The 18,669-nt window shown below is 59.6% G+C and overlaps 1 protein-coding gene across 1 annotated transcript; it reads left to right on the top strand.

Moving 5' to 3' along the window:
- Positions 1-1,648: 1,648 nt before the first annotated feature.
- Positions 1,649-18,482, top strand: DRC3 (dynein regulatory complex subunit 3). Its single transcript, XM_068979035.1, has 12 exons — positions 1,649-1,805; positions 2,576-2,692; positions 4,116-4,282; positions 7,223-7,369; positions 8,791-8,910; positions 9,426-9,538; positions 11,444-11,618; positions 13,688-13,819; positions 15,918-15,988; positions 17,139-17,262; positions 18,132-18,263; positions 18,369-18,482. Exons 1-12 carry the CDS (start codon positions 1,649-1,651, stop codon positions 18,480-18,482), a joined length of 1,569 nt encoding a protein of 522 aa, XP_068835136.1.
- The last annotated feature ends 187 nt before the right edge of the window (positions 18,483-18,669 follow it).

Here is an 18,669-nt window from a genome sequence, read left to right as displayed (position 1 = left end):
GGAAAAGAAGGGTGGGGGGAAAAGCACCAACACTTTCAAGTAGCATCTGCCAAATACGGCACATTAAAATTTCCCCAGAGAGAAGCTGGTGTCGAGTTATGGGAAATTTTAGAAAAATTGTCTCCAAAGAATGGGGAGATAGAGAGAGGTAGAGGACTAGAAATGTCTTTCAGGGGTTGAGTCAGTCAGCTGAAGGACATGAGAGAATGTGGACGGACCCAGGAAGAGGGGAGACTCAGAGAAGTGGGTGCAGGAAGAAGGAAGCTGTGCCTGCTCTGGGGCCACTGGGATGCACAACTGCACAAGCTGCATGGCTGGGTAAGGTAGAGGCAGCCAGGCAGGGGGTCTCTGAGACCAGGTGCAGGATTGCCAGGCCCACCCCACTTTGCCCAACACTTTGCGAGTCTCCCCAGCAGCGCTCGCTGGAATAAAAAGGCAATTGTGGGGCTGCATCATCAGGGACCAGTGGGGCAGGGAGGCCGGGCGTGGGCACGCAAGGGCCAAGGTAGGAGGTGAAGCCAGTAGGCAGGTGAGAACAGAGTGGAGAGTAGGGGGAAGACTGAACGTCCAGAGCATTCCGAGGCAGAATCAGGGCGTTTCCAGTAGCATGTGCCCTCCCATGGGGTCCAGGCCTTCTGGGTGTGCTAGGACGGCTGGTAATGATGGACTGCGGTCAAACTGCCCAGGACCGTGGCTCTGTCCAACCAAGAACAGCAGTGTAGGTTTGTCTGTGACCCACCCCGCTGTGCCTCAGCCAAATCCCTTTGGACCAGTAGCAACAGATACCTCCTGGGTTAGTTTAGGGAAATGAGGATTTAACTTGTGAAGTCAGTGCCTTATCTAGGGGCCTGGGGTCAGAGGTCCAGGGGCCTGAGGTTGGAGCAGGAGGGGCCAGGAAGCCAGTGAGGGGAAGGCAGCCTCTGTCTGTCCTTTTGTCTTTTTTCCTGGATCAAGTTCCCATCTTGCTTCTGTCTGTCCATCTTCCGCAGGTCCTGTTACTCTCTCACTCACCATGTCCCTGACCAGCCCTTAGCTCCCAGTGCCTTCCAAGCTCAAGTAACCAGCACTGACGGGTGCTTTGTCCTGAGGCCGCAGTTCACGTCTCTCTGGGGAGGGTCACAAACAGCCAGCTTGAGTCCGTGTGTACCAGTGGCTACACCCTGGGCACCTGTGGTTGGGGGTGCTTACAGATATGGCCACCTTCAGAGGGTGAGGCTCTCAGGGAAGGGGGGCCGGGCCTGGCAGGCCTGGCGGGCCTGGCTGGGGCCACCAAGGACTGTGATCAGTGGTTGGTGCCGAGGAACCCAACAAGGGTGGGCACAGAAAGCCAGAGGCCCAAGATGGCGATCGATGGCTTTGCAGGCAGCTGAGCTCCAGAGGCTAAAGGGACCAGTATGGATATCGGGATCGCGGTTAGGGTCACAGCCTGGTTGTGGAGACAAGGGGTGCACCATTGTTCGTGGGCACCAGGCCAGCGGGGGTCTGGGGAGGCCCAGAATTAGCAGCCAAGAGTGGGAGGGGCCTGCCTTCAGAGCGTCATGGCTGCCACGCTCCCCACGATGCAGTGAAAGGATACTGGCCAGGCCCCGCCCTCAAAGGGAGGCAGGAGAGGCGGCCTCAGCCAGGGTGTTGGTGTTTTCCAGGAAAGATGAACCGGCTGTATGACATGGAGCCCAGAGTGATGGACGATGAGATGCTCAAGTTGGCCGTGGGGGAGCAGGGCCCACGGGAGGAGGCCGGGCAGCTGGCCAAGCAGGAGGGCATTCTCTTCAAGGACGTCCTGTCCCTGCAGTTGGACTTCCAGAGTACGTGTCCTGGGCGGGGCCGGGCAGGGTGGGCGCAGGCAGCCCCCAGTTCCACGCACGGTCCACAGTCTATGGTCCTTGGTCGCATTCGGGCCACCTGGGTTGAAAGGCACAAGACCAGCATGCGTGGTTTTTAGACTTGGTATCAACTGAGGGTGGCACTCTTGGTGGCCGTGACAGAGGGTCTGCCTGCCTCAGGAGCAAGAGGGCAGTCAGCTGCATGACAGGGAGCTGGTCTTCAGAGGACTCAGGATCAGTGATGCGAGGAGCCCGCCTCTGTGTGGGCAGTTCTTCCCCTCATAGTATATGGACATTCGGGGGCCATTTCTCTGCCTCTTATAGGCCCCCATCTTTGGGCAGACACACAGCGTGCAATTCTAGGTAGAGACATGCAGGGTCCTTGTGGCCAGAGCACCCCACAAAATGCTCAACGGGCCATCCCTGTAGCCTTGATTCCCTTTGTCAACCCGGGGGGCCCTGCTGCGCCCTCTGACCGAGCCCAGGCATTTCAAGGGGGAGCCATGTGAGTCCCTGCCCTGGAGGGCCCACCTACCTTCACCTTGCGGTGTAGCCTGTGGTAGTCCCGGCACCAGCACTAACAGGGACTCTGAGTTCCGCGGAGCTGGGCGCACACCTCCAGGGTCCCCGGCACTCCAGGGAAGGAAACAGGGCTTCTGGGGCCCCTCCCACAGTCAGCATCCATCATCTAGCCCCCATGACACTGGTACTAAACCCTGACACCCACCTGGGCGCACCCTCCATTGTTTCAGACATCCTCCGCATCGACAACCTCTGGCAGTTTGAGAGCCTTCAGAAGCTGCAGCTGGACAACAACATCATTGAGAAGATCGAGGGCCTGGAGAACCTCACGCACCTGGTCTGGCTGGGTAGGGCCCCACGCGGCCCCGCTTCCCTGCTGGCTCCCAGCAGGAAAGCCTCTGTCTAGTGATGGTCACCCAGGGATGCAGCCAGAGCTGGGAGGAGCTGGGCCCTGGGATGCAGGGGTGTGGGGTGAGGAGAGGGTGTTTGATGGTTCAGTGCACCCACAGCACCCCCTGAACCCATAGCCGCCCCCTACCTGCACCCATAGCCCCTGCCTGCACCCATGGCCCCCTACCTACAACCACTGTCCCCCCCGTACCCACGGCCACCCCGTACCCACTGCCCCCCTGTACCCACATCCCCCTATTGCACCCATGGCCCACCCCCGGCTGTACCCATGGCCCCCTGCCTGCACCCATGGCTCCTGCCTGTACCCACAGTGCCCCCTGCACCCACAGCCCTGCCCTGCACCCACAGCACCCCCCTCGCCTGTACCCACGGCCCCCTCCTGTACCCACAGCCCGCCCTGTACCCACAGCCCGCCCTGTACCCACAGCCCAACCCCCCTCCACATGCATAGGCCCTGCTGGTGGCCAGTCAGCTGTCGCAGTGCTGAGGGTAAGCTGGGGCCGGCTAGTCCTGCTGCCCACATCTTGTCCCAACTGTACACTCAGGGATGCCCTGATGGTAGCCTGACACTGGCAGTAGCAGTATTTACACCACAGCAATCTGCAGCTGCTCAAATCCTAGCTGCCTCCCCCCGACCCCTTTTTTGAACATCTACCAGCTCAGTCTGCAAAGAACAGAGCCTGGCAGGAAAGGAAGTAGGGGAACCCAGTCAGGCCCCGCTCTGCCGAACTGCTAACGAATTCTGGATATGTGAGCTCAGCTCCCGCACCTCACTTTCCTTACGTGTTGTTGACCTTGGGCACCTGGCATCCTTGAATCTCGGCTCCCTCATCCCTAAGACATGGCGATGACAGCTCTGCTTGTGAGGGTGAAACAAGGAAAGGCACGGGGCGGTCCTGGCATAGGGAAAGTGTCCCAGGACAACCTCCTCTGAGGGGCCGGGGAGGCTAAATGACTTCTGGAGCCCCTCAAACATCAGGGCTTTAGCTGAAAGCTCATGAAAAGTTCCCACTTTGGGCCTTAGGGCCATCCGTGTTCCAGGACAATGTTGCAGCCCCGATCCCCTCAAACCCAATCCTGCAGTGGGAAAAAGCAGTTTGATTCCCAAAGATGAGAAACCTGGAGTAGAGGGGGTCCTCAGGTCAGCTGGGGTTGGGCCTGGAGTGTGGGGCGGCCTGGCCTCAAGGGTGTCCCCCTCCCCAAGATGTGCTGACCCCACCCCCCAGTGAGTTTCCATCCTGTATCACGGGTCGCACAGATGGGAGCCTTTGCCCACCTATGCTACTGGGAAGGAGACAGTAGAGCCGAAGTGGGGGTTCAGCTCCAGGACGGTGCCCCTAAGCCAGGCCTGTCCTCCAGACCTGTCTTTCAACAACATCGAGGCCATCGAGGGGCTGGACACGCTGGTCAACCTAGAGGACCTGAGCCTGTTCAACAACCGCATCAGCAAGATTGACTCGCTGGACGCGCTGGTCAAGCTGCAGGTGTTGTCGCTGGGCAACAACCATATCGGGAACTTGATGAACGTGAGTGTGGGCACAGGCAGGGGCCAGGGGGACTGTGGGGGTAGCTCCCCGCCACCCCCCACCCCGTCCTAGAAAAGCCGGAAATCCAGATTCAAGGACATTCAGATACCAGCTTAGCCCGTGGGGGCCTGCATGTGGGTGCGTCTGTGCCCCACCCCCACCACTCACTCAGCAGACATTGGTGAGGGGGGCCCTCTTGCCTGTGGGGCGTCTGGCCTGTGCCCAGTGGGGACAGAGACCAACAGCAGCCCCAGGTCGCTGGCAGAGTGGGCAGAGGGTACAGGGCAGTGCCCCAGGCAGAGCAGCTAGAGCAATGGACTGGCGAGGGGTGAGGCCCTGGGCCGGGAACTCAGCATCCAGGGCTCAGTGCCCATCTGTTCCTGAGGACAAATAGCAGTCCACCCCACAGGCCATCGTGAGGGTCAAGTCTGTCCATGTAGAGCAGCTGCAGCAGGACAGGGCGCAGAGGGGCTATGGAGGAAATGGTGCTTATTCAGGAGTTTTCAGTTAAGGGTAAACCCCAAATAGCCCCAAATCGTGCTTGTGGGAAACTTTCTGAGTGTTTAGAGCTGCTGCTGCCTGGGTAGGTCCAGCACCTGGGAGCCTGTATGTGAGTGGACTGCCTCTGACTTGTCATCCTCAGACACTAGCCCTGGCCCTGAGCAGATCCAGGCCTGGGCAGGGAGGGGACACTGACTCAGGCCGTGCCCCACCCTGCTGTGAACACCCACCTCCCTCCCTGGCCTGGGCTGTTCTTTTGTCCCCATTTCCCCAGGGCGTGCTGGGTGCCAGGCACGCACCCTCCACCCCATGAAGACAGGAGAAGCAGGTGCAGCTGGTCCCCAGAGAGACAGGCAGGGGGTGCTGGCTTCATGGCCGACAAGCCCAGAGCATCTCTGGTGTCAGTCCTTACCTGCCCTGAGTTTCTTACATCTGATTATAGACTTTCCTGTTATATATTTGTTAGGCTTGTTTTCATTTTGTTCATTGAATTAAAAGCAAGTGGCTGACTCAGCAGAACTCAGGGCATGCAGAGCACAGCCCCTCGCTCTTGACCTCTGCCCCTGTGTCCCCTGCCAGAGGCCACAACTGCTCCTAAATCGCACATGTGTCTTTCGGGGCATCTTACTGTCTAAATGTTTCACACGATTGTCACACCTGTCTGGCTACTCTCCAGAGCCTGTCTTGGATCGTCCCCGCCCCCCCACCCCCCGCAAGTCATCGGTGCCCTCTACACACCACAGGACATTCCATTGCCTAGATCCTGCAGGATGGAGTTCTCCAGCCCCCATGGGTGGACACTGAGGTGTTCTCCGACCTCATGCCGTCATACACAGGCTGTTGGGGATGTCTTTGATAGGGGCTGACTGTGCACCTGGATGGGGGCTAACTGTGCACCTGGATGAGCCCCTGTGGGAGATGAGTTCCTCCAGGTGGAGTTGTTGGGTCCGAAGGCATTTTCTCCTTGTGATGGGTCTTGCTGCGTGGCCATCTACAGAAGTGGAACCACCTACAGACCCAGCAGCAATGACAAGAAGTCCTGTCCCTCTAACCACCCACAGCACACTTTGCTCCCAGACCTTTCTTGCTTTGATGATCCCAAAGACAAAAACTGGAATCCCACTGGGAGAGCTCTTAAAATGAAATCAGGTCCTGACCCCCCGCCCCACCCCACATACCCTGAAAACTCCAACAGCTCCCATTTCCCTAAGACAGCTTTCAAACTCCTGACCGCCACCCACCAGGTCTCAGATGAATCAGCGCTGGCCTTGTTCTCAGTATCTTCTCAGACCTCCTGGCCCCTCCCTGCTTCCTGGCATTGGTCACACCCTTTCCCACGGCATTGCCTTCGTTTGTGCTGGTTTTGCTCCTGGGAGTACACTCGCCACTGCTCTTCCTGCTGCTTCCTCAGAGTTCAGAGGCTCAAATCCTAACGGAACCCCATCCCCATCATTGTCCCTAAGGCTCCCTCCCTACCTACCCCCTCGAGTTCTTCGAGCGCTTATGACCAACAGCAATGTCTCTGACTTTTAAAAAGCATTTATTTTTGGCTGTTCTGGGTCTTTACTGCTTTCCTCAGGCTTCCTCCAGTTGCGGAGACGGAGGAGGCGGGCCCGCTCTCCAGATGCGGCATGCTGGCTTACTGTTGTGGCTTCTCTTGTTGCAGAGCACGGGATCTAGGCATGTGGGCCCAGTGGCCTTGGTGCACGGGGGCTCCGCTGCTTGGTGGGATCTTCTGGGGCCAGGGATGGAACCTGTGTCCCCTGCATCGACAGGCGGATTCTTATCTGCGGTGCCCCTAGGGAAGTCCCTCTGCTGACTTTTGAAGCATTCCTGTCCCCTGCCCTTAGAGTGTCAGCTCCTGCTCTGAGGGCTCTGTTCCCACTGTGTCCCCAGGCTGGCAGGTGCTCAGTGATGTTTGCTGAACGAATAAACAACTGACAAGGGAATCCCTTCAAGACGGAAGAGAAGCAGGTTTCTCTTCTGTCTTTCGCACAGGGGAGGAGATGCTGTCAGATGAGGGGCTGGTGGTCTTGCTGAATGTCCCTCGTTACTAACAACAGGAAAAGTAAATGGTTGTTAGTGGTGGTCCCACCAGCTGCCACCCAGTAGATCCAGGTTTTGCTGAATTTCAGGGCACAGGGCCTTTCAGAGCACTGACGGGTGGAAAGGGTGCCTGTGCTGAGAGTGGAGGGTGGAGGGACAGCGGGCGCTTGGGGAGCAGGTGCCAGCCCTCCTCTTGGCGCTCCTCGCGGCGTTGGGTCCTCTCAACACCTGCGTGTGACACCCCTGCAGCCCCTTCACAGATGGGGAGACTGGGTCCCCAGTGAGCGTGGGACCCCATCCACTGGCCGTGGCAAAGACCACGGCTCCTCATCCTCGTGGCTTCCCGGTGTGGGCAGAGGGCAGAGAAAGGACACAGGCCCACCTTCCCCTCAGGTCATCTACCTGCGGCGGTTCAAGGCCCTGCGCACGCTCAGCCTGTCCGGGAACCCAGTGGCCGAGGACGAGGACTACAAGATGTTCATCTGCGCCTACCTCCCCGACCTCGTGTACCTGGACTTTCGGCGCCTCGACGACCACATGGTAGCGTCTCCCTTCAATGTGGCCCTGGGCATCTGGGGAGGGCCACGTCCACGGGAGGAGAGGAAAGCAGCCCCTCCTGGAGGCTCCTGACCCTAACGGCCCCGGTCACTGTGGTGCACATTCTTGGCTGGGCCCTGTCCTGGGCCTCCTCCCGCCTCCTCGCTGCCGTCCTGCTCTGTCTGCTTCTCCGCGAACAAGTCTGGGAGACTAAGTGAGAGTGGGCTCAGCAGCTCAGGGCAGAGTCAGGACTCACCCCCACAACAGGCAACCCCGGGAGTGACACTGACAGGTCATGGTAGCACCCCAAAGTGCCAACCTCGCTGACCCCAGAGGGATGCCCCCAGGACCCCACGGCCGAGGTGGCCAGCAGAGAGCTGGGCTCAACTGCAGCAGAGCCAGGGTCTCTGGCCTGAGGGAGCCTCACCCCAGGAGGAAGGCCCCGCCCCTGTCCACTGCCTGGCCAGGCCACCCCCGCCTTTGTCCTACACCCCTGCCTCTGTCCTACACCCCTGCTGGGAGCTTTTTACCCTTTACCCTGTGACCAGTTTGTGGGTGCTTTGCCCCCAGGGGAAAAAACCCCACCCGACAGGGAAGGCCTCTGACAGCAGGACGGGATGAAAGTAGGGTATGAGGAGGTGGGGGACTTGCCACCCCCCAGTCAGAAGCTGCTGCCTTTTCTGGGAGGAAGGAGCCTGTGTCTAGGGTGGGGGGAGGCCCTAAGGTGACGTGGGGGCACCGGGAGAGCTGGCTGGTCCCCAGGTCTCCGTGCTGACCCTGCTGGCCTGGCTGCTGCGCCACCTTCCAAGTGTGGAGCCCTCTGCTCGCAGGAACCTTTCTGGGGGTGTCCACAGAGACCAGTGGGGATCCACAAAGATCCAGGGGGTCCACAGAGACCCAGGGGGTCCACAGAGACTGGGGGTCCACAGATACCAGGGGGGTCGGAGAGTTGCCCCTCCTTCCCCAACCATGCCCTTCTCTTGTCCAGGAACAGGATAGGACTGTGAAATTTTGAATTTCAAGACTCTCAAGTCTTATTTTTTGCATTTAGGCAGTACTTTGAAGGGCAACGGGGGCTCAAATGCTGAGAATAAGCCGAGAGCGTTGTGCCCAGGCCTGTGGCTCGCACCCCCCACTGCAGCTCTTCCTTGTGCACCCCTTAAAGAGGGCCAGAGCCCAGCCAGGGAAGGTGTGGGAACCAGCGGGACTGCGAGGGGGCCTCCACCCCAGGGACGGCCCACATCCTCACTCAGCCTGCCCTTGAGGCTCCCACACTGATTTACCCGAGGCTCAGAATACTTGGGAAGGGTGGGGGAGGGAAGACAAGCCACTCCTGTTCAGGCCCTGCCCATGCTGGGGAGGCCAGCGGCTGTGAGGGACCCCTGGTCCCAGAGTAACGATGCCCCTTCCCGCTTCTCCGACAGAAAGAGCTGGCGGAGATGAAGCACCAGTACAGCATCGACGAGCTGAAGCACCGGGAGAACCTGGTGCAGGCGCGGCTAGAAGACGAGCAGGCCCGGCGGGAGGAGCTGGAGGAGCACCAGGTTCAGGGCTGCCCGCGGGAGACCCGCTGCCCCCACCCGCCACGCCTGCCCAGTCCCGCACCGGTCTCAGGCTGGTCTGTGAAGGTCGGCAGAGCCCAGGCCTCAGAAACCTGTCATTTGATTGAGAACAGCTGGTACCCAGGGTCTCTGGGCCACTGGAGCCTCAGTCAGGACAGTCATGCTGACCTGTCACCCCCACCCCCGACTCTGTCCCACGGCCCCCAGGCCCCGCTCTGGCCCCAGGGCCAGGGACTCTGTGCCCAGCCGTTTTTCAGAGCAGTCCCTGGTCCTTAGGCCCACTGGTCAGTTCCCTGGGAATGCTCATTTCTCCCAGGGTGCCCCCGCTCAACAGGACCAAGCTGAGGGCACCCTTCAGTTTTCTGCCTCTGTAGCTCTGGCCTCACCCAGCCCATCGCCTGCCCATCCCTGCCTGCCTTCCCAGGGGCTGGGCACGCACGGCCCCAGTGCCCAGCACAGGGTCCTGCCCAGTGAGCCCACTGTGTCTCTGACCACAGGCAGCCTTCGTGGAGCAGCTAAACGGCACCTTCCTGTTCGACAGCATGTACAATGAGGACGTAGAGGGCAGCAAGCTCTCCCACCTGCCTGGCGTGGGCGAGCTCCTGGAGGCATATCCTTCCGGGTCATGGCCACCCCACAGGGCCTGGGCATGGGAGCCCAGGGGGAGTCCCCTTCCCCTCTGGGCCCCAGGACGGTGCACCCAGGGCAGCGAGGAACACATGGGGTGTTCCTCAGCACAGGGGAGGAACACATGGGGTGTCCGGTTAGCAGGGCCCAGGTTGCCGGGGATGCAGCCTAGCTGTTCACAGTTTCTTGCTGTGTGCTTTGCACTCAGTGTTTAAAACTGTGTCACCACCCACGGGGTCTCAGACCCCGGCTTGCAATTGGGGAGGTCGAGCTTGCAGAGGGAGATGTGTTGCACGGTTAGGGGCTATGGGCTGGGCCTGATCCCTTCCCCCAGAGGATGTGACTGATGGGCACTTGTCACCATAGCCACCTACCCAGGACCCTCCCTGAATTCTCAGGCTGAGGGTGGAGACACCCGATCACCACCTTATACTCCATCTCAACTGTGGCTCTGCCTCCAGGCCCACATGCCACCCCAACCTGGCAGTGCCCCCAGGCAGCCCACCCCCCAGGCAGTCCACCCCAGGCAGCCCACCCCCAGGCTGCCTACCCCCAGACAGTCTACCCCCCAGGCAGTCCACCCCCCAGGCAGTCCAGCCCCAGGCAGCCCACCCCTCAGGAAGTCCAGCCCCAGGCCACCCACCCCCCAGGCAGTCCACCCCCAGGCAGTCCAGCCCCCAGGCAGTCCAGCCCCAAGCAGTCTAGCCCCAGGCAGTCCACCCCCCAGGCAGTCCAGCTGCAGGCAGTCCACCCCCCAGGCAGTCCACCCCCAGGCAGCCCACCCCTCAGGAAGTCCAGCCCCAGGCGGTCCACCCCCAGGCAGCCCACCCCCAGGCCGCCTACCCCCAGGCAGTCCAGCACCCAGGCAGTCCAGCCCCAGGCAGCCCACCCCTCAGGAAGTCCAGCCCCAGGCGGTCCACCCCCAGGCAGCCCACCCCCAGGCCGCCTACCCCCAGGCAGTCCAGCACCCAGGCAGTCCAGCCCCAGGCAGTCTAGCCCCAGGCAGCCTACCCCCCAGGCAGTCCAGCCCCAGGCAGCCCACCCCTCAGGAAGTCCAGCCCCAGGCCACCCACCCCCCAGGCAGTCCACCCCCCAGGCGGTCCACCCCCAGGCAGCCCACCCCCAGGCTGCCTACCCCCAGGCAGTCCAGCCCCCAGGCAGTCCAGCCCTAGGCAGTCTAGCCCCAGGCAGTCCACCCCCCAGGCAGCCCACCCCCCGGGCAGTCCACCCCCCGGGCAGCCCACCCCCCAGGCAGCCCACCCCCCGGGCAGCCCACCCCCCGGGCAGTCCACCCCCAGGCAGTCCACCCCCCAGACAGTCCAGCCCGAGGCAGTCCAGCCCCAGGCAGCCCACCCCCAGGCAGCCCACCCCCAGGCAGTCCACCCCAGGCAGCCCACCCCCAGGCAGTCCACCCCCAGGCAATCTAGCCCCAGGCAGTCCACCCCCCAGACAGTCCATCCCCAGGCAGCGCAGCCCACCCCCAGGGAGCCCACCCCCCGGGACAGTCCACCCCCAGGCAGCCCACCCCCAGGCAGCCCACCCCCAGGCAGCCCACCCCCCAGACAGTCCAGCCCGAGGCAGTCCAGCCCCAGGCAGCCCACCCCCAGGCAGCCCACCCCCAGGAAGTCCACCCCAGGCAGCCCACCCCCAGGCAGTCCACCCCCAGGCAATCTAGCCCCAGGCAGTCCACCCCCCAGACAGTCCATCCCCAGGCAGCGCAGCCCACCCCCAGGGAGCCCACCCCCCGGGACAGTCCACCCCCAGGCAGCCCACCCCCAGGCAGCCCACCCCCAGGCAGCCCACCCCAGGCAGCCCACCCCCCCAGGCAGTCCACCCCCAGGCAGTCCACCCTCCAGGGCAGCTGCAGGCTTCCTTAACAGTCGTTCACCTACAAGGATAAGTTTGTCATCATCTGTCTGAACATCTTTGAGTACGGCTTGAAGCAGCAGGAGAAGCGAAAGGCAGAGCTAGACACCTTCATGGAGTGTGTGCAGGAGGCCATCCAGGAAAACCAGGAGCAGGGCAAGCTCAAGATTGCCAAGTTTGAGGAGAAGCACTTGCTGGTGGGTCCCGTCCCCCCCTCCCGCAGCAGGTGCCCACCTGCCAGAGGCCCAGCCCCTCCCCTCTGACGACCCAAGCCCCTCAATCATTGTCCCTGTTCACCAGTTCACCAACTCAGGCTGCCCCACCCACTCTGGCTCCTCCACTATCCCAGGCTCACGGTGGGGTCGCCACAACTTTTTGCCTTGGTGGTGCCATTACCCCGGTGGTCACAACAAAGAGGATGACCACTGCACGTGAGTGCCAGGCTGGGAAGCCACCCCCAGCCAGGCCCCCTCCTCTCCTAGGGGTCAGCGCTGCTCTGGGCACCTCTCCTGGGGCTGCATACAGCAGGGTGAGCCGCAGACTGTGCAGAGGGGCCGCACCGCAAGCAGGGCTGTGTATACTCGGCAGAGCGGTTTCAGTTAACCTTGCTTTTGCAGACAGGATTACTGACCTGCTCCAAAGCTATGGACTTTCCTTTCGTCCAGAAACCACTGGCACAGCAAGCCCGTGAGTGCACATGGCATCCAGGTTAGAGGAGCGAGAAGCTGGTTGAGGACTTAGTTTAAAGAGGAGGAACCCCCCGCCCCCCACCGGTGACATGGGTCAGGCTGACAGGGCTCCCAGGGTTCCCATTAACGAGAGCCAGAGCTTCAGACCTCAGCGCAGGAGCTCGTTTGTTCACACATGTGTTGCGTGTGGCCTGAAGAAGGTTTTAAACTGTTTGAGCATTCTTCTGACATTGAAAACGGGAGGATTTCACAGAACTGTGGTTGCCAACGTCCCTGGCAGCAGCTGCCCCTGGGCCAGCCGAGTCGCCCAGTCCCCGTCCCCATCACGTTGGTCCCTGGAGCCACTGGGCTTGGGATGTCTGGATGTCCTCCAGCTGGTGCTCCTGGAGCCCCGGGCAGACTGGTTGACCTAGCTCCCAGGTCTGGGGTGTGTCTTCGGGGAGAGCTGATGCCCTCCCACCTTGGTGATGCTCAAATGTTGCCTCAGACTAGGCGGCTGACCCAAGCCTTCTCTTCCAGGGTTCTTATAATATGCCCTCACCCATTTGGTTTTTGATCTCTGTGTTTCTGTCTCTTTTTTTTTGTTTTGTTTAAAGATTACTTTGTAGCAACTCTTTATAGATTGGGAAATTAGCCCCATGTCAGTGAAATGAGTTGCAAATATTTTCCTGTTTCCTATTTGTCTTGGCATTATGTCTATGGCACTTCTGACATTCAGAATTTTTTAAAAATTAATGTGGTAGAAATTATCAATCTTTTCTTCCAGTCACACCTAGGAAGGATTTCTCCACTCTGAGATTATTTATTAAAGGCCCCCCCTTTCTTTCTTGAGGTACTTTTATGGCTTTATTTTTTACATGTTAATCTTCCCTCTGTCGGGATTTGCTTTCACATCAGGCTTGAGCTAGGGAAGAACCCTGACCTTCCTCCAGATGGGGCGGCCATGACCACAAGCACCCTTCACCCCCAGTCTTGCTGGGTCACTTGCTGGTCACTGACATTGCATCCAGCAGCCAAACCCCCAGGCCCTTCATTAGTGAACGGCTGGTACTGGGTGCGGCTCCGACTACCCATGCTGTCCAGCCCACTAGCACTTCTCTTCACAGATGGACCTGTGTCTGCTTACCGCTGGCAGCTCACGGGGCACTGTGGGGGTCCAACCTTGTGTTATAACCCTCTTCACTGCCCCGCTGGTCCTGGACCCCTCCCTGATCAGAGCCCCACTGAGCCAAGACCTCAGAGATGCCACCCCATCCCCTGGCTTTGTGATGCTCAGGCTCTCTGCCCCTGCTCCCAAGGAGATGGGAGTCACTTGAGGTCACACAGTGACCCAACCTGGTCCTGATTCAGGTCCAGGTGACTCTGAAGCCATTGTCCCCTCCACCTCCAATAACTCCCCAGCTGGTGGAGCCTCTGCTCTGACCACCTCCCTCCTGCATGGAGGGGGCAGAGCTGACACTTGAGTGTGGGCCGACCCCAGAATCCAGGTTCCGACCCACAAAACCAAACCACTGCCTGTCATTTCAGGAATTACATTTCATCGTAGATTTCTGCCTAAAGCACAGTTTTGTTTGCAGAGTTTAAACGCGATCCGAGAGGAGAGTGAACTGAGTAACATCGAGGCAAAGATAGTGCAGTGTAGCGAGGACATCACAGAGCTGTTCACCGTGCTTATGACGCTGGAGATGCAGCTGATGGAGCAGCTGGAGGTGAGGCGGGCCTGGGTGCAGCTCCAATGCAGGAATCGGATGAGGGGCCTGGCATGGCTGTGAGCATGAGCCACAGCTGCAGTGAAGGAACCCACCAAGGCCACACCTCCTGGGGGCCAGAACCTTCCGGTGTGAATCGGCAGCCCACATGAGAGCTTTCTGTGCCTCCAGCACTTTGCAGTCACTGAGATGCCCAGTGGTCCTTGTGCAGCACAAGAACTGAGTTCGTCTCTCTGGAGTGAGCGCCCGACCCAGGAAGAGCCCGGAGCCCTGGCAGGGAGAGTCTTTGCTTAGATCCACGGAGCTGTCAAAAAACAAAGTGGGCCCCCACTTTCCACCCACCCCACACTCAATCTGGAGATCTGGGATGGAGCCAAGGCTGCCGGCACTGCCACTTGTAGCTACGGTATCTCAGGGCAGAGCAAGGAGCCTAACAGCGCTGCTGCCTGATCTGGGGCAGCCAGACTGACCTGTGCATTCAGCAGGCAGCCAGCAGCCAAGGCTGGGCCCTGAGCACAGTGATGAACAGAACAGGCTGGGCAGAGACAGTGACCCACAGACTGGGAGAGGTTCCTGCCGTGTCTCTGAGAAGAGCTTGCTCCCCACGGGGGCTCTGGCACCGCTGAAAATGGCCCACCGGAGTCAGGGCTCAGGCAGTAGCTCCCAACCTTCCCAAGCAGGGAGCCCCGTTTCTATCACCCACCCCAGTCCTCCAGAACTTGTGCTTGTCTTACTAATGGCTAAAAAGCTATCAAGTAGAGCCCTTGCTTTTCAGTGTTGTTGTTCAGTTGCTAAGTTGTGTCCAAATCTTTGCAACCCCAGACTGCAGCCTGCCAGGCTCCTCTTTCCTCCACTATCTCCCGGAGCTTGCTCAAACTCATGTGCACTGAGTCAGTGATGCCATCCAACCATCTCATCTTCTTCTCGCCCGCTTTTCCTCCTGACCTCAATCTGTCCCAGCAAAAAGGTCTTTTCCAAAGAGTCGGCTCTTCACATCAGGTGGCCAAAGACTCAGCTTCAGCATCAGTCCTTCCTATGAATATTCAGGGTTGGTTTCCTTTAGGTCTCATCAATGACTCTATTTTCATTTATTACAAGTGTTAACACACATTTGAAAGATGTATATTTAGCTCGGCTTCTGCAGTCCTCAGACTCAACCTGCCCTGCACTCCCTGTGCTCTCAGCCCACCCTGCGGCCCCTGGAGTCTAGGGCAGGTCATGGGCGTGACCACCCTGTGACTCAGGGGCAGCAGACCTCCCCGTGGCACCTGGGTGAGGCTGGATGCCTTGACGAGCACTGGATGCAGCTGTGCAGGGTCACCCTCACAGAGAAAGGTGGGAGCCTTGAAAGCAAGAGGCCTGGGGAGCAGCCGGCACTCCCAAGGGTCTCCTCTTGCCAGGTGCCTCCCAAAGCAATTTGTGTAAAGAAGTCCATTCCTGCTTCACCACAACCTATGTGGAAGAAATCCATTTCACAGAAGAGGAAGCTGAGGCCAGGGAAGTTAATGACTTCCCCTGAGTTGCAGACAGTGGTGGAGCTGGCAGGCAGCCTAGCTCCTAGCAACTCCTTCCTTTTGTTTCTGTGGAGGTGATGGAGGCAGGGGGCTTCCCTGATGGCTCAGACAGTAAAGAATTTTGACTACAATGCAGGAAACTCAGGTTTGATCCCTGGGTGGGGAAGATTCCCCTGGAGAAGGAAATGACAACCCATTCTAGTATTCTTGCCTGGAGAATTTCATGAACAGAGGGGCCTGATGGCCCACAGTCCACAGGGCCAGATGCCACTGGGAAGCCCCGGAAAGGGCAGAGCTGTGTGTGTGCATACTTGCAGGGGGTTGGGGGGGTTAGCAGAGAGACAGCACAGGCTAAGGCCTGGAGAAGGCACCCACTAAAGCCCTGAGGTTGAGGGGTGAGCAAGAGAACAGGCTGGAGGGTGACAGCTGAGAGAAGGTGGTCACCACCCCCTGTGAGGCCAGGCGGTTGGTCTTCACCCTCAAGGTCTTGGGTCACCACCCGGTAAGCAGTAAGCAGCACTGTGGCTCTGGCGTGAAGTCAGTGGAGTTCACGTCTAAACACACATGTTCTTTATCATTTCCAGGAGACTATAAACATGTTTGAAAGGAACATTATCGACCTGGTGGGACTCTTTGTGGAGAACGTCCAGAGCCTATATCCTTTCCTTGAGGACCCTCCGGGGAGGCACTGTGGGCCAGGGGCTCCTGCCCACAACATGGTGCCCGCCACCAGACCCACAGGGAGGTGCCCACATTCTAAACCAAAGACACAAGAGGGTAGAGCTTCTGCACTGCTTACAAAAGATGAAAATAAGTGGGGTCTCTTCCAGGTGGTTCCCTGTGGGTTCCCATGCCTGCTCCTTCCCACTGCCACCAGAGCCCTAGACACACTGGCAAAGAGTAAAAATCCAGCGCTTTATAATCAGACTTCACATTTTACCAGAACTGCCTATGCCCCTTTTGACTTACAGGAAGATCTGTTATCTCCACCAAGGTGAGATTAAACAGGACCCTATTTAATGGGCATCTCCACCTTTGAAACTGGGGTTGTAAAACCTCCCATTCTCACTGAGGAAGGAAGCCCACCTTCAAGAGGTGGAGGTTTGCCAACTCTCTGGAGCGTTTAAGGAGTGTTTCCTGACCCCCAGCACAAAGGCGCCTTGTTAGAGCAGAAGTCCAGATAGTGGGTTGCTCCACAGGCTGCTGCCTGCTGCACGAGTGACCTCACCTGGAGACCACACCCCAGAATCCTCCCCCAGACCAGCCCATGCTGCAGGTGCTGGGCCCAGGGGTAGTCAACCTCTATGCTGATCCCACTGACAAGTCATCCGTAAGCAGATCAGTGTCAGGTTAGGGGCTGACATGTGGGGCATGCCCAGCCTTTTGTCACCTGAACTCAGGGCCCTGAAGTTCACCTCTGTCCTCCTGGGCCCAATCCTGCTGTCAGAGCGATGGCAGCAGCTGAGCGGAGGTCGGGACTCTCCCTGAGGAAGAGTCCACTAAGTGAGGACCAGAGGGTGAGCCAGAGGGATCAGCTGGAGAGGTGGGGAGGACGTTTCCGGCTCAGGGGGCAGCAGAGGATGGGGAGAAGTGATTCCGAGAGGAGGCCTTCAGGATACAACGGAGAGTGAGAGCTGCAAGCAGCAGGGACAAAGGGCTGTGGGGGAGGGGACCAGAAGGGACCCCAAGGAGTGTGGAGGGAGCCAGAGGACTCGGAGGGCCCGTAAGGGGAGGACAAGCTGGGCCAGCGCAGGGGAGGGTGCCCCAGCCTGCCTGGCCCGGCCTTGGCTTAACTCTGGCTGCACGATGGCACAGTGCCGGGACCTGGAGAACCACCACCACGAGAAGCTCCTGGAGATCGCTATCAACATCCTGGAGAAGATAGTCAAGGGCGAGATGGACGAGGACCTGCCAGACGACGTGCGCTCGGTGATTGCGGGGGGCGGGGCTGGAGTCCAGTGGGCGGAGCCCGAGCCCGGTGGGCGGGGGTCCTGGTGGGCGGTGGCGTCGTGGGGCCCGCCCCCCGGAAAGCTTGAACCCCTCCGGGAGCGTTAATTTCGCACCTGCGAAAGGGGAGATAGGCAGGTGACAGGCCAACAAGTAAAGCACCCAGAGCGGCCCCACTAAAGAGGAGCTCCTGACCACTATGTGGTTTCAACTGACAGGTTGGTTGAAACCTTTTGGGTTTGGGACAGCCTGCTTTCCCAAAGTGGGGGTTCTGGCACTTTGTAAGACGCAGTGACTACAAGGGAGGTCAAGATCTGAGATTCCCTCTAGCTACTGGAAAAGCACTGCGGAGGTCTATCTGCCCGCTCCGGGGACCTCCAGCCAGGCCTGGGGGGAGCACCGACCCACAGTGTCATCCACAGTGGGGAACCGGGTGGGAACATGACGGCAGGAGCCCCAGTAGGAGCTCAGGTCGACTGGGTTGACATGAGAGCGGCAGAGACCCACTGGCGGGCGTATGGCGCCTTCTGTCCTCAGAGCAGCCCCGAGACCCCCGGCTGGCCTCACATTTCCCACCTGATGGCAGGTTTCAGGCAGGTTGGACTTGAGAACCTTGGTGAAGTCACAGGGCTGGTCCTGTCTTTGGGGGAAGGGCATGCTCCCCACGGGGACTGCTTTGCTGCCCGGGGGCCCTTGCCCTGTTACTGGCACTGCTGGGCCAACAGCAAGGAAGTGGGGACACAGAGCAGGCTCTGCCTCCGCCCCCAGGGACCTCAGCCCCTCTCCCCACCGGCTCAGCAGCTCTGCGCTGAGGGTGGATCTAGGCCCCTCACCCACTCTTTCCTTCCCAGCTCTTCGTTGACAAAGACACGATAGTTAACGCAGTTGGGGCCTCGCATGACATCCACCTCCTGAAGATTGACAATCGCGAGGATGAGCTGGTGACCAGGGTCAACTCCTGGTGCACACACCTGCTGGACAAGGTGAGCAGATGTGTGGCAAGGGCAGGTTGGCAGGGGGTGGAGCCACACGTGGGTGGGGGTGGGGCAGACTCAGGCAGACAGTCTCAAGATCCGCCTTGCCCTCAGATTCACAAGGATGAGATCATGAGGAACCGCAAACGTGTGAAGGAGATCAACCAGTACGTCGACCACGTGCAGAGCGAGTTGGACAGCCTGGAGTGTGGGGACCTCCTGGACTAGGGCTGACCCCCACTCCACAGGTAGACAAATAAAACACTGTCAGCTTTCTCCATCCTCTTTGTGTCTGCATCTGAGCAGCTGGTGACTGCTCAGAGTGACTCCTAGGCTCTTGGCTGCCCCTTCTTGTCCAGGGCAGGCCCTTCCTCAGGGGCCCGGCTGGCTTTCCAAGGTGGAGGCTGTGAGGACC

The sequence above is a fragment of the Capricornis sumatraensis genome, chromosome 8, assembly GCF_032405125.1.
Source record: "Capricornis sumatraensis isolate serow.1 chromosome 8, serow.2, whole genome shotgun sequence".
In the NCBI taxonomy this organism is placed as follows: Eukaryota; Metazoa; Chordata; class Mammalia; order Artiodactyla; family Bovidae; genus Capricornis; species Capricornis sumatraensis.
The sequence above is the reverse complement of the archived record's forward strand: the minus strand, read 5'-3'. Positions and strand labels throughout refer to the sequence as shown.